The sequence below is a fragment of the Episyrphus balteatus genome, chromosome 2 (assembly GCF_945859705.1).
Source record: "Episyrphus balteatus chromosome 2, idEpiBalt1.1, whole genome shotgun sequence".
Taxonomy (NCBI): Eukaryota; Metazoa; Arthropoda; class Insecta; order Diptera; family Syrphidae; genus Episyrphus; species Episyrphus balteatus.
In genome coordinates, this window is record NC_079135.1 from 62671773 (window position 1) to 62685853 (window position 14081).

Sequence of the window (14081 nt, forward strand, 5' to 3'; positions counted from 1 at the left end):
CAGTTAGAAAAATGTTTATTTTGTCAAAATACTTTGTCCGACTGTTGTATCTACATAGGTTAAACTTTATTAACTTGTTTTCAAATATAAACACATTTTTTTATAAACATGTATTTCATTAATATCTAATATTAAAATCTATTATAAAATTAAAATTATTTATTTTTTTGAGCAGCTATTCAGAAGAACAGGATGCTCACTACTACTACAATATCAAAACCAAACATTCTCAATGGGATCATCCTTTGGATGCCGACTATCGTGAACTCGCAGAACAAGCCAGGCAGAAAATATTCTCATCAGCTATTACTCCAGTGATTGACAACTCCGATGATGCTTCACAGCTGGATTCGGGTATTCGTAGTCTTCAAGGTAACGAAGACATGGATTCAAACAATACAAACGACATATCTTCTCCACTTAAAGACAGTGCTAAATGCAGTTCATCTAATGGTACTCTAAGTTTCACAGGAACAAGTGGGTTTAGCGGTGGAGTAAATCGTTTTTTAGAATCTAGAACTAAATGCTTTCCTGTAGCATCTAACTTTCCAACCGTAAAGATGTCTCGATTTGAGGTAACGAAGACAAATCCACAAATTGGCTTATCTATGAAATTAAATAATAGCGATGGACAACAGAGTCTACAGCATATCCCCCTGACTCCAAGTGGTGATGGAACAGAATTAAAAAAAGGTTTTACCATTTCTGGTACGGGTGCTATGTTTTTGAAATCAAATGTGCGTAAAAATTTGGAATTGCATAATTTGGTTGAGACAAAAGAGAAAAGCAGTACAGTTGGACTATTTGCTGAAATATCTAACACTGGAGTCAAGGGTATTCTAAGGGATTCTAGTCTTACGGACATGCGACGGAAAGGAGACAGTTTGGAAAATGAAGGAGGGGAGGATAAGAAAAGTGTACGTTTTAATCTGGAAGATGTGAAATCTAGAACCAATTTGTCTCCTGAAGAAGACTATAGCAGTTCAAAGAAACTTACTCAAAGCCCTGAGATTTCAGTGACATCAGACGATGAATACAATTGGGAAAATAATGATGAAGAATGTGATGAGGAGTTTGATGAAGCTGGAAAGCACGTAAAAGAAGTAAAAGTGATGCCAGTTTCAAGGCCTGGGAAAGTTCCAATTTTACGGGCTCAAAGTTTTTCTTTAGATGTCACTGATAAGGATAGAAGTCGCTTAAGTGATGCCACTCGATCTTTAAGTGTTGAAAGCCAACCATCTTCTACGGTTTCATTATTGGAAAAACTCAAGGAGACCACGCATGTTAAACCACTATATGAAGACACAGATTCAGAATCAAAAGCTAGCTCAGTAAGGAGCTTTGTCAATAAATCCGAACAAGAATTCGAGAGTATTCCGTTTGATCTTGATGAGCTAGATAAAAAGCACGAACGTGATGTAGAAGAACTAGAAAATAAAATAAAAGGTGGGGCGATCAGAAAAGTTGCACAGTTTCCCGTCATACCTGAAATCAGTTCTCGATATGTCACTGTGTCCGATCAAATTGATAAAGAAGTTGAAAACGAAATACAAAAGTACCGCCAGCAGAGGGAGGCGGACAAAATTGAAATAATTCAAAAGGAAAAAGAACGCTTGGATGAAAGACTTCAGCATGATATTGAAACGATAAAAAAAGAAAATGATATTAAGCTCAAAAACCTTCGCCACGAACACGATTTAAGACTAACGTCAGTTCGCCATCAGTTAGAAGAAGAATTTGAAAAACATTTTGCAGACTATCGAGCTGAAATGGAAATAGATTTGGATATAAAACGGAAAGCAGTAGTCGATGAACATAAAAAACACATGAGCACACTTCAGAAAAACCATTCAGAAATTTTTCAAGATCTAGAAAGAGATTTAAAAAGTGAGGAAGAAATTTTGAAAAAGGAACACTCTACTAAGCTTCTGGAAATGCGCGATAAACTTGCCCATGAGATAGAATTGGAAAGACAAAAAATGCGTGACACTGGTGAAGACCGGCTATATGAAAAAGTTCGTTGTGAAAAGCGGCTTCTTGAAGATAAGTATCGCTGTTTGAAAGAAAAGTATGTAAGACTTAAAACTGATGTTAAGCTTTCATTGGAACGTCGTAATCGCCGACGTGAACAACAAGCTGTTCTTAATCAGCAAAGTTTGAACAATACTACGACAGGCTCAGAAACAGAGCGTTCTATGTCCAATAAGCCTTCTATTGGAAATAGCGAAAACCGAAGTCTTTCAATATCTGCCTCTGGAATTAAGCCACCCATACCTCCAAAAACTCATCTGCATAATGTAAGAGAGCACCCATTGCGCGAAAAATCTGCAGAACGCCAACAGCCTCGAAAACCTGGCATAACTTCAAAGTATATAAAACACCTTCAGATTCATGATGACACTACGTCTATGAGCCAGTCTGATACTACTATCTCTAACAATTATCCAAAAGGTCGATATCTCCCATCCCCTATTTTGAGTGATAATGGTAATTCCGATTCGGAAGCCCTTCAAAACAACCAGGAGAATAATAACAACACACGTGGGGCAGGCAGCCAACGCAAAAAGTTCTTTTCGCGCATGAAATCTGCTTCAACGTCACGACTTAACTCAGATATCTTTAAAGGAGATCGACCATGTACACCTGTTGAGAATTTGCGTCATCAGCTTCAAAAACTAGAAGATCTTGAAGACCAATTCCCTGACAATACTTTGGATGCAACATATCACCTTCGTTATCCGTTTTCAGATGTTTCTAATGAACACGCTGGGACAAGCTCGGCTGAGCTGGAATTTTTTAAGCATCGCATTCACCTAGAACGTGACTCAGTTCGTCGAGCTAAGGAATCTCTTCGTACGCAAAGAACAAATTTCAGAGCCCGGCAAAGAGAAATTAAGCAGCATCATAAGATCAATAGTACTCGACATTCATTGGACCAGTTGATTCAGGAGGAAAAAGAATTGACCGAAATGGAAGTGAATCTTCATCGAACCCGGGCACTTTTGGGTGAAAAAGTCATACGTTTAAGACATTTGGAGCATTCACTACAACGAATTTTCGAAAAAGAGAAACCAATGGATTTTTTATCTGTGGAAAATAAAGATGATGCTACTTTGAGTGATCTTTCATCACACTCTAGCTCAGGATTCAGCAGTACTGATTTTGCTAGTGTGGACACGCACAATTTAAACCGACGTAAGGATATGTATCATCAAGAATCTTCCGAATGTATTCAAAACTTGGAAATCTTAAACGTTGAAATAAGAGAAATATTGGATATCCTCAGTAAACAGCAGGGACATGGTAAGTTAAGCATCTTGTATTGGTTGAGCTTAATTTAATTTATTTGTTTAATAGGTGCATCAATTCCTTTGAGTAGTCCACAAAACGATTTTAACTGGGCCAATCTTCTTTCCTCTCCTGGTGCTGTTTCAGGAACTTCAAACGGTTCAACCCTCCTCCATGCACCTCAATCAATTCCAACTTTGGCTGATCGCTTAGAAACTTACCGGCAATTAGCCACTGGTCGCATGGGAGGAGCTATCCTTGCCGCCAACACTATTGTGTCGCAAAGCCCAAGGGCAGTCAATTATACAACAAGCCTTGTAGAACGCACACGTGATTTACGGAACTGGTTGCGTCAGGCAAAAAACGAACATGAAATTCTCACTGGAGGAGCCGCTTCTTCTGTTGGAGCAGTTACGACAACTGCTGCTCCGGCACTTGGAGGACATTCCGTTACGGGAGGGCATCCGCATACGAATCTCTAATTAGGAACTTTGTTTTGTTGCTTTACAAAGAAATCAGCAACAGGATAAGAGGTACTTTGAGAAAATAGTCTCTAGGTTGGTACTTTGGTGCCAAAATTTTTTTATTGTTTCTTTTCTCTAAGAAAAGCGCATAGATCTTACTAAACATTTTTGTGTATTTTGTAGGAAGAATAGGTTGAAATAAGATATAGTCGTTGAAGCTACTTTTTTATAGAGTGCGGATATATAAAAGAGAGAAACATAAAACACTAATGAATTAGTGCCAGCTATAAATGTTTTAAAAGTCTAGCATAAAACTGTGAAGTAAAATATATTTAATCTTAATTGTTTAAAATTTAATAAAAATATTAGATAAATTGTCTTTGAAAAACATAGCAGTTCTAGAAAAAAATATCATTGTTTTTAATGTAATTCACGACACTTATACTCTTTTGCTGCGATAATGCCTCTCCGATATACCTACATTACATACACATATATGTATGTGGTAAAAATTAAAACAAATTGACCGTTTAACTTGAGAAAATGTTTTTCTCTATTCATGGTTACCAATTTTTTCAAACATCATAAGGTTTGTTTTATTTTGAGCAAAATTTCTTTAATGAATGTATTTATTAAATATTTAGAAAATCTAACCTTAAAGCGAAATAAAGTGGTTTTAATAGAATACTTCCACTTTTGTAATGAGCTTCTGTTTTCCGGCTATGCAAAAAAAAAACATATGAGAAAATAATTAATTAGGTCCGTTTGGGTACTTCCTGGGCTAAAATATGAAAATTGTGAGGATGAAATCCTCACAAAAACTACAGAAACTATAAAAAATATAAATGAACGCAAGAAGCAATAATTCCGTACAATATTTACCCATTTTCAAAAAGAATAAGTTTTTGATCACATTTCTAATTTATTGTTAATTTGCAGTTCTTTAAATATTAAATGATTCCCTTTTTACACGAAAAAATCACACCGATGTCAAACGAATTTTTACAAAACTTACATTTTAGCCGCAAGAAATTCTTTGGGTTAAAATTTTCAACGTTTTGGGGCGTACCCAAACGGACCTATTATTTCCAATTCATCACTCATATTGAAAGCTTTTGTTAAGTTAGTGAGAAAAAATGGTAGAAGAAAACAAAACACATTTGACAGTGTTCACAAATATTCAATATGTTCTGATTCAAAAGCAAGTCCAGAAAAATCCTGTTCTGAACTGTTCCAGGCAGGCTATTTGCGAGTAAAAACCAATCAATGCTGTCAGAAACAGAAATTATCTAATTAAACACCAAAAAGTTGTACTTTTCTGTTCGAAACAGTCTATAACAGGCTCATTGAACCAAGCGAGAGCTAATAGGTGTGTTTTTTACTACCACCGGCTCTAACATGACAAAAAAAAACGCCTCTGTGCTTAACTTGAAATTTTGGCAGCACTGTATATTGAATGTTCCAAAAACAGCAGACACAACACAAATTTAGATTTTTCATATTTTTCGCTTTCACGTTTTTCTTGTGTTTTTCGTGTATGTTTTACAAAGAGATACAAGAATGTATGCTATCAAAAATAGTTTAATACATTTTATCATTCCAAACGTCAGTTTTCACCTTTGTAGGTAGGTAGGTAGAGATGGCGGTCATAAGCATCCTAGCTTGATGACCCAAGTAGCGCAAAATGCGCCGTTTTGATACCAAAACTTGTGAAACCTATGAGTTATAAATGGGTTAATTGGAATAAAGTGATTTCAATACATACGAGTGTTTAGGCTAGCCTAAAACCACTTCGTTGCATTGAGGAATGAGATCAAGTCTTTGATCTTTAATTCTGAGATGTTATTTATATCGTTGAAAAATTCACTGCCCAGAGAGAGCATTCTGCTTCTAGCAAGGGCAGGACATTGGCAAAGGAAGTGGAATACCGTTTCTTTTTCTTGCTGATTCAAACAACTGCGACAAAAGGTGTTGTAAGGAATACCTAGCTTTGCTGCGTGTTCTCCTATCGGCCAATGTCCCGTACATACCGCAACGATCCTGCTAATTTCTTTTCTGGGTCTAGAGATTAGGTCATATGATTTGGATTTATTATAGGTGGGCCAGATTTTTCTGGATATGACGCAGCTAGTCAAGTTGTGCCACCTATTGTTGGCTTTTGTTAGGTATTTTGAGAAGATATCGCCCTTCATGACTCCCATGGGGATGTTAACTATTTCTGCTAGAGACTCATGAAGGGCCGATCCTTGCCTGGCCAGTTCATCCGCCTTTTCATTGCCTTCAAAACCACTGTGACCTGGGATCCAGATGAGAGTGATTGTGAGGCTTCCACTCAGCAATGAGAGTTCCTCTCTGCACTGCTGAACTAATTTGGAGGATGTCGTGACCGAAGCAATTGCTTTTATAGCTGCCTGGCTATCTGTTAATATAGCTATGCTTTGGTTTTGGTTTGGATATAGGCTAAGTAATTTGCAAGCTTCTTTAATTGCCAGCAATTCCGCTTGGAATACACTGGCAAAGTTTGGTAGTCGAAAGGATTTTGAGATATTGAGGGATTCATAATAGACACCCGCACCGACCCCACAATCCATTTTTGAGCCATCAGTGAAAATGCAGGTGTCGAAGTCTCTCGTCACAATGCCATCTTCCCAGTCTGATCTAGACGGGAAGCTGACCTTGCAATTCATTACAGTATTCAAAATAGGAGTGCAGTAGTCCGTGGGTGTCAGAAGCATATCCGATGGTATTAAATTTGCTGTGTCACTGTGACCAAAGGGTTTTGCCTTCCAACAGCCCGTTTCTTTTAGCCTTAAAACGCTACAAGAAACCTGGTATTTTATATGAAGGTCTATGGGTAAAAGGTGCAAGAGAACATTTAGAGCCTCAGTAGGGCACGACCGGAGGGCTCCAGTTGTCCCTACGCTTGCTGTTCTTTGAATTTTCTTAAGTTTGTTGATGTTATATGCTTTATTTAGTGCAGGCCACCAAACAATGGCGCCGTAAGTAAGAATGGGTCGTACCACCGCTGTGTAAGTCCATAGAATCATTTTTGATTTAAGACCCCATTTTTTCCCAAAGGTTTTACTACAGGCATAGAAAGCAATGCTCGCCTTCTTAACCCGCTCTTCTATATTTAGCTTCCAGCTCAGTTTAGTGTCCAAAATTACACCTAAATATTTTGCGCTAGAAGAAAGTGATAAGATTTGGCCGTTGAGCTGAGGTAGAGGGAAGACAGGGATTTTGGTTTTAGTTGTAAAAAGCATCAGTTCCGTTTTACTTTGATTAACTCCTAGGCCACAGCTTGTAGCCCAGTTGCTAACTTTTCTCAAAGCCGTGTCAGTGATCTCGCTGATCACGGGTAAAAATTTTCCTGATACAAGTACAACCAGATCATCCGCATATGCCACTGTCTTCACTCCACTTCTCTCAAGCTTCACGAGGATATTATTCATAACAAGGAGCCATAGAAGGGGGGAGAGAACGCCACCCTGAGGCGTACCCCTGTTGACACATTTAAAACAGTTTGAATTTCCTAAACTTGCTTGAATTCTTCTCTCTTTTAGCATTGAAATAATCCAACTTCTGATGTAGTCTTCTACTTCAAAAGTCACTAGGGCCTCGAGAATAGATTCGGTTAGGACATTGTTAAAAGCTCCCTCTACATCTAAGAAGGTAGCTAGGGTATATTCTTTAAAGTGGATCGAGTTCTCAATTGTTCTAACAACTTCATGGAGGGCTGTTTCCGTAGATTTGCCCCTCATATAAGCGTGCTGCGAACTAGCTAAGGGACATCTTTTGAAAATGTCTCTAATATGAGTTTCCAAGATTCTTTCTAAGGTTTTAAGTAAAAAAGATGTTAAACTTATTGGCCGGAAATCCTTCGCGGATTCATGTCCTCTTTTGCCCACTTTTGGTATGAAAACCACGCTAACTTGTCTCCAAGACTTTGGCACATGATTAAGAAGAAGGCAGCCTTTAAAGATTTTTTCAAGCCATGGAACTGCTATCTCTTGCTGATTTTGCAGCATAATAGGCAGAATACCATCAGGGCCTGGGGATTTATACGGAGAGAAAGTATTAATAGCCCAAGCTATATTTTCTCTTGTTATCAAGGAGTTTACTCGCTCTGTCGTAACTGATAGCAAGGTGGGATTTATGTTCACTTCAGAGGTGTTATCTACACACCCCGGAAAGTGAGTAGTCATTAGTAATTCCAAGGATTCAGCTGGGGATATTGTCCAGGATCCGTCAGGCTTTTTAAGAAACGAGGGGTTAGAATGTTCTTTCGATAAAACCTTGCTTAACCTGGCGGAATCCTTAATATCTTCTATGGAATGACAGTATTCCTCCCAGCTTTCTTTTTTGGCTAAAGCTATAGTGCGCTTATAGACTTTTAAGCAATCTTTATAGGGTTGATAAAATTTGTATTTGTGGCAGATGTTGAAGATTGTTCTAGTCATCTTCCTCAGATAAGACAAGTCTTCATTCCACCAAGGAGGAAATGTTTTGCTGCTATGTCTCACCGGACACGAGACTTTAAAGGCAGTGATCATCGATCTTTCAAAGGTTATAACCTTTGATTCAAGATCTTCAACCGTATCTGTGCTCAGATTGGGTATACTGCGTATTTTTGCACTAAAAACTTGACCGAAATTCTTCCAGTCAATTCTTTTGGGATTTCTGTAAGGGGGTGGGGTTTTAGTTTCAAATTTGAGTTGGAAGAGAATCCAACTATGATCTGAAAAGGATTTTAAAGGGGATACTCTCCAGTTTTCTACCTGCAGATTGGAGTAGTTATTTATAAAGGTGATGTCTAGTACATCCTCCCATCCTTCATAATTTCCCGAACTCGGGAAAATGAAGGTTGGAGTAGTACCTCTATTGCAGAGAGAAAGGTTATTTTCAATGATATAATCAAATAAAGACTCACCTCGTTCATTGATCTCAGAACTACCCCACAGAGTATGACGTGCATTTGCGTCACACCCGATGAGTAGGCTTGTCTTCATGGTATTGGCTTGTATTGTCAGCCTGCGTACTTCCTCCGGCGGTGACTGCTGGTCGTGTGCCATGTACGCAGAGGCCAAGAGTAAACCCTCAGTATTTGAACCCTCCAATTTGACAACGGTCAAATCAGAGGTGCTAAGATTGGGACACAAAAAAGCTTTTAAGTGTTTTTTAGCTAAAATACAAGTTCTTGGCTTACCTTGGTTCGAACTGACGGGCTTATAGAAAAGGTCGTATTGGCTGTCTTGAAGGCCCCTCACTCGGAGGCCATTAACCCAGGGCTCTTGAAAAATGCCCACATCATAGTTTTCCTCCCTCAGGAAAACTCTCAGGTTATCTGAAGCACATTTAGAGTGCTTCAGATTAACCTGAATGACGCGCAGCATGTTTTCAATTCGGAATAGATTCTACACAGTCAGTTACCAGCTCCTTGCCGGAGGACCCTGCCTCTTTGGGGACACCGTCATCCTCGACAGTATCCTCAACTAGGTTAGGGTCCGTTTCCTGACTCTGTAGAATCTTTATCTTGGCATTCCTAATGCCAAAACGTAGCTTGAAATCGGCTTTTTCGAGAGCCCCACGACTGACCTCGCAGATCCTCAGAAGGTAAGACGCGCTGTTCTTCTGCGGCTCTTCAGCCTTAATGACTACCCAGTCATGCATAGGAATCAGCGGGTTTAACTTCTGGAGACTGCGGATCAGCTCCGGTCCGCTTGGCTTGATGCTCATGAGGGGCAGCCAAATACGAGCCAGTGGTTGTCTTGGAATTTCCTTAGCTGGGATAAGCTTGAGCTTCAAGCCATCCCATTTGTTGCTGACCTCAGCTACACTTTTACTAAGGAAATCCCTAGAGAACACATCCTCGCACTTGATTACCCTGTATCCCCTAAGCATCTCACCAGAGTCGAAACTCGGGTAGGGTCCCTCAGTTGCAGATAGGGTATATAGAAAGACCATCTCAGAAAGCTTAGCCTCGATGGAGTTCCACACCGACATCAGAGCTCTGTTGTCAGTGGAGAGCTCATCTACAACCGCCACTTGAAGATCGTCTCTGACAATCTCACTAAAAGTGCGCGATTGCGCCGCTTACTGAGATGGTGCTTTCTTGTTGGTGCCGTTTGCTTTAGATTTTTTCTGAGGAGGATTAGCTTCCTCAGGTGATCTAATTCTCTTAACGGAATTTTTTGGTTCAATGAGAAGATTATTGTACTCCTCAACAATCTTCCCATATTTGATCTTATCAGCAGCATCGTTTTCGTGCGGAGTTCCAGCTTCCTCATTTAAAGCAATCTTGCTTAGAATGAAGGATGCCCTATGGAAATCCGCTCTCCGATGCGAACTTGCTGATCTTCTCTTACGCCGGGTAGCATGGCTTTGGCTGGCTCTGCTACCCGAAGGATTTATTTGGTTTATTGCGGGTCGAAGTACAGGGGTACCGCTGGTTCCGCCTGTACTTCCAGTTTTTGAAGGTTGCTCAGAGATGCTAGTGCCTCTAACATCATCTGAACACCCTCCGATTGTTTCCTGGCTCGAGGCCAGAAGCTCATCTTCCAACTCGGAAGTCGTATAGTCTGTCTTGTCTTTTTTGTCCATTTTAAATTTGAAATAATAAATTAAAGTCCCACGAGTAGGTCGGAAAGGAAAGGTCAACCCCGGCAGAGCCGATTACCGGGGCAAGGCAAAAATTATGACGGATCCTGCCAAGGCATCCGAAAGAGCTCGTTCACGACTGGTTTATCCCCCAGCCTTCCATTTCCTGGGCACGGATTATGTGCACGCTCACCCCACCACTGAAAATTAGGAACCTTGTATCGATGGTAAAATTACATTTCTGATTGTTTAACTATTGAGGAGTTAAGAACAATACAGCTATGCAACCTGACCTTAGCTGATCACCATCTTGCCAAAAACGCACAAGATAAAACTGTGGTGATCATTACCGCCCGGCACCCACTAGGAGGGTTTGATACACGGATTTTTGCCGAGCTTCACCTTTGTAAGTAAATTCTAAACAATTTTTGAAAAAGTTAGTTTGGTAGCTCCGATTTAAAACTGTTCAAAAAGTTAAGCCCAGAGAAATCTCCGGGCTAAACAACTAAGCCCAAGGGGCTAAAGTGCTGCTGCATTTAACATGTAAATTGCTTAGCCCCAATTGCATTTTTTTTTGTCCAGTTAAGACCGGTTGTAATAAAAAACACACCTAATATCATTTTATATTTTTGTTTGTGTTCAGTCAGCGCGATTATTAAAACTAAGTGAAAATGGCAGATACAGTGGGCCTTTCCTTTTGATAGTAAATTTTTGCTGGAGATTTTCCCTTAACAAATTCCCTAAACAAATTGTTGTTTATTCTTTCAAATCTACTATAGCAGTCTAGTTAAGTACTTTGGGAGAATATTAGCAAAGTTTTTTGTGGAAACTCAGTTTTTACTGAATAAACATTTTATGCAATACACGATATTAGTGATATTTATTTAATTCGTTAAATACTAACGTTACATCTTAATACTAAATTTATAAACTAAAAAAAGAAAAAAAAATATTAAATACGATTTCTGTTATTTATTGTTTTGGAGAAATTAGCGTATATATATGATAAAGACGTCTTAACTTAGTTTAAATGGTTTCTAAAAACCGGGATAGGTTCAAACAACATTTATCGATAGGATGGAAGGACTTTTTTTATTTTGATGGATGCGCAGACTCATGATAAAAAATGAATACTCGGATACAAATTTACTATAAACAAAAACCCATGAACTTAATTGGTTTACACTAGGCGTGTTTTTTTATTACGACCGGGCTAAACTGGACACAAAAAAATCATAGTCGCAGATAAGCAATTTACGTGTTCAATGCAACAACGTAATATTTCTTTGATTTGCTATAGTATCCATGAAATCAACCACTTATTTATCAATTGTTAACATTTTTCATTAAAACCTTATGAGTTCTTAAAACTTTCAGTTTGCATCTGATTTTTGTATTAGTTTTCAAAGAAAAAAAATGGGTTGTAAAGGAAGATAAAACCGGAAATACTATTAAATGAGAGGGTGGAAATATAGGGATGCAAACGTCCCGTTTTTGTTTTTTTCTTTTCAATATACTTGGTTTTTTCAATTAATGTCGTAAACAAAGCAAAATGTTGGTATCGTAACGAAGAATTACTAAACTACTTTTAAGATAAATGTCTGACCATGCTACCTACTGCTGTGAAGATAAACATCTGAACGCACTTTTAAGATATATGAAAATACCTACCTTCTGAACGCATCCGTTGGAATTTCCCCTGAATGCTGAATACCCCAAAATTATCCCACTGGAGGGGAAGTATACAGCCCCACCTCTTGGAAAGGAAATTTCTAGAAGCAATAGATGAGAAATTTCCTTTCCAAGAGGTGGGGCTGTAAACTTCCCTGTATACTTCCCCTCCAGTGGGATATTTAGGTATGTTTTGGTATGGAAATTTGTTTTCTTTCAATTTTTATTCTGATATAGGAAATTCAATTCTCTACAAAAGTTTTCAAGCATTATATCAACATTTTGCTATGTTATCGATATTGACAAAAAAAAACAAAAATGGGGCTTTAGCACCCCTATCTTCAATTCATACCCTCTCATTTAATAGCACTCCGCGGTTTTATCTTTTTTACAACCCATTGAACAATTTCTGCAATAAAAAGATGTGAACCTCTTAGTTCCTTTCTGTAAGACATAATCAATAGCCTAACAACATAGCCGTATTTAAGGGGGTTTATGGGGTTTAACCCCCCCCCCCCCCCCCGCAAAACTATAGCAACATGAAAACGACGTTTTGCTAAAGTTCAAATGCGGGTAGCGGGGAAACCACGCAACTTAAAATTAAATCATCATGGATTTGCTTCCTTACAGCCCTAGAGAACATCCCTACAAAGTTTGAGCAAAATATAAAATGAGGCAGCAATTCCGATTGAACGCTTTCATACGGAATAACCGTAAACGGTCCTTAAAATTGTTGTAATCGAAAGCGGTGAAATTTTTTTTTTAACTTTCTTATTTGATCTTTTAATGATGCAGCCCTATACTCGTTTTCAGATTCATTGACTTTCCCTGGATTCCGAGGTATAAATCTAATTTGACTCCACAAAATATTTCGTTATATTTTTAGCTTTCTATTATAAAATTGTTTCAAATTAGAAAATTAAGGCCCATTTGCTCATACTAGTCATAAATTCTCATCTTAGCTAGGTCGAACATAACTCTTGTGTTTTACTTAGTTTATTCTAAGTTGCTAAAAAATATTTATGTTTAACCTAGCAATGATTTACTTTCATGATATAAATCGCTGAGAACTTCAAATTCAAAAGTCAAATCAATAGAAACGTCAAATAATTTAAATAGATTTTGAGCAATTTAGCAATTAATATACAACAATATCGTTAAATTTTCAAGTTTGTGTCTTTATCTTGCGGAATAAAAGTGTAAAAAAGTATATTTGAGCCAAAAATAAGTGTTAATTGGTTAAACAAAAATTATTCGTGTGTGTGTGTAAATGTGCTGGCGTGTCAAAATTAGTCAATGAAATATGACAGCAAAATAGTGCCTCATACAAAAAACTGTGGTGTAAATTGTACCATCTGTGGATGGTTTAAGTTAATGAATGTAAGTTTTTTTTTATTAAATTGATAATAATTCATGTCCTTTGTACTACCGACATCAATTTTTGAGCGACATTCTTGCTTTTTTCATAAAATAAAGGTGCCTAGGTAGAACATAACAGCTTAAGTTCTACTATTTCTTCCCCCTAAGTTATGTTAAACTTAGAGGAATTTATGACACAGTTTGAAGTTCGTGCAAACCGTAATGTAGAACTTAAGGGTTTATGTTTCACATAAATATTTAAGACTCGTTTCAGCAAATGGGCCTAAACAATTTAAGTTTATGTTTAGTTTAATTTCAAAGTGAAGTAATTAGCTCATGCCAAACAACTTGGATTTTTTAAAATTTGTATTTTTAAGTATTTCCGATTTAATTTAGAACTTAATTGATATACCTAATAGAATATATCAATTTTTTGCTACAAAATTTCAACATTTTTCAATGTTTTTATATATAAAATGGTACGAACTAATTTTTTGTATAAAGCCTAATAATGGTTCAAATTTATTTCTTCAAACACATTTTTCCAGCACTTTTTGCTGATATTTAGAAAATGTATATTTGATATTTAAAAAATGTTAAATTGATATTGGTTTCTTTTCGGTGTATGATTTCTGCGAAAATAAGTTTGCCATCGAGTAAGGACTTAGGAGTTTACGCGCTTCAACAAAATTTAGCATTTTA

General features: G+C 37.6%; 2 protein-coding genes and 1 long non-coding RNA gene across 3 annotated transcripts in view; 1 reads left to right on the forward strand and 2 right to left on the reverse strand.

Annotated features, from left to right (window-relative positions):
• Positions 1-5368, forward strand: part of LOC129912504 (golgin subfamily B member 1) — a 72149-nt gene extending 66781 nt beyond the window's left edge. Inside the window, exons 4-5 of the mRNA XM_055990776.1 lie at positions 176-3303; positions 3358-5368. Of these exons, the coding sequence (XP_055846751.1) occupies positions 176-3303; positions 3358-3770 (3541 nt within the window). The 3' untranslated portion in view covers positions 3771-5368. The remainder of the gene's footprint in view (positions 1-175; positions 3304-3357) is intronic.
• Positions 5369-8682: 3314 nt separating this feature from the next.
• On the reverse strand, positions 8683-9048 carry LOC129912506 (uncharacterized). The gene is made up of 2 exons (XR_008771839.1): positions 8959-9048; positions 8683-8894 (listed from the first exon to the last, which is right to left on the reverse strand). It is a non-coding gene; the product is annotated as an uncharacterized LOC129912506 (long non-coding RNA).
• A 101-nt stretch (positions 9049-9149) lies between these two features.
• LOC129909471 (uncharacterized) lies at positions 9150-9716 on the reverse strand. Its single transcript, XM_055986551.1, has one exon. The coding sequence runs from the start codon at positions 9714-9716 to the stop codon at positions 9150-9152; it is 567 nt and encodes a 188-aa protein (XP_055842526.1).
• Between the last annotated feature and the right edge of the window lie 4365 nt (positions 9717-14081).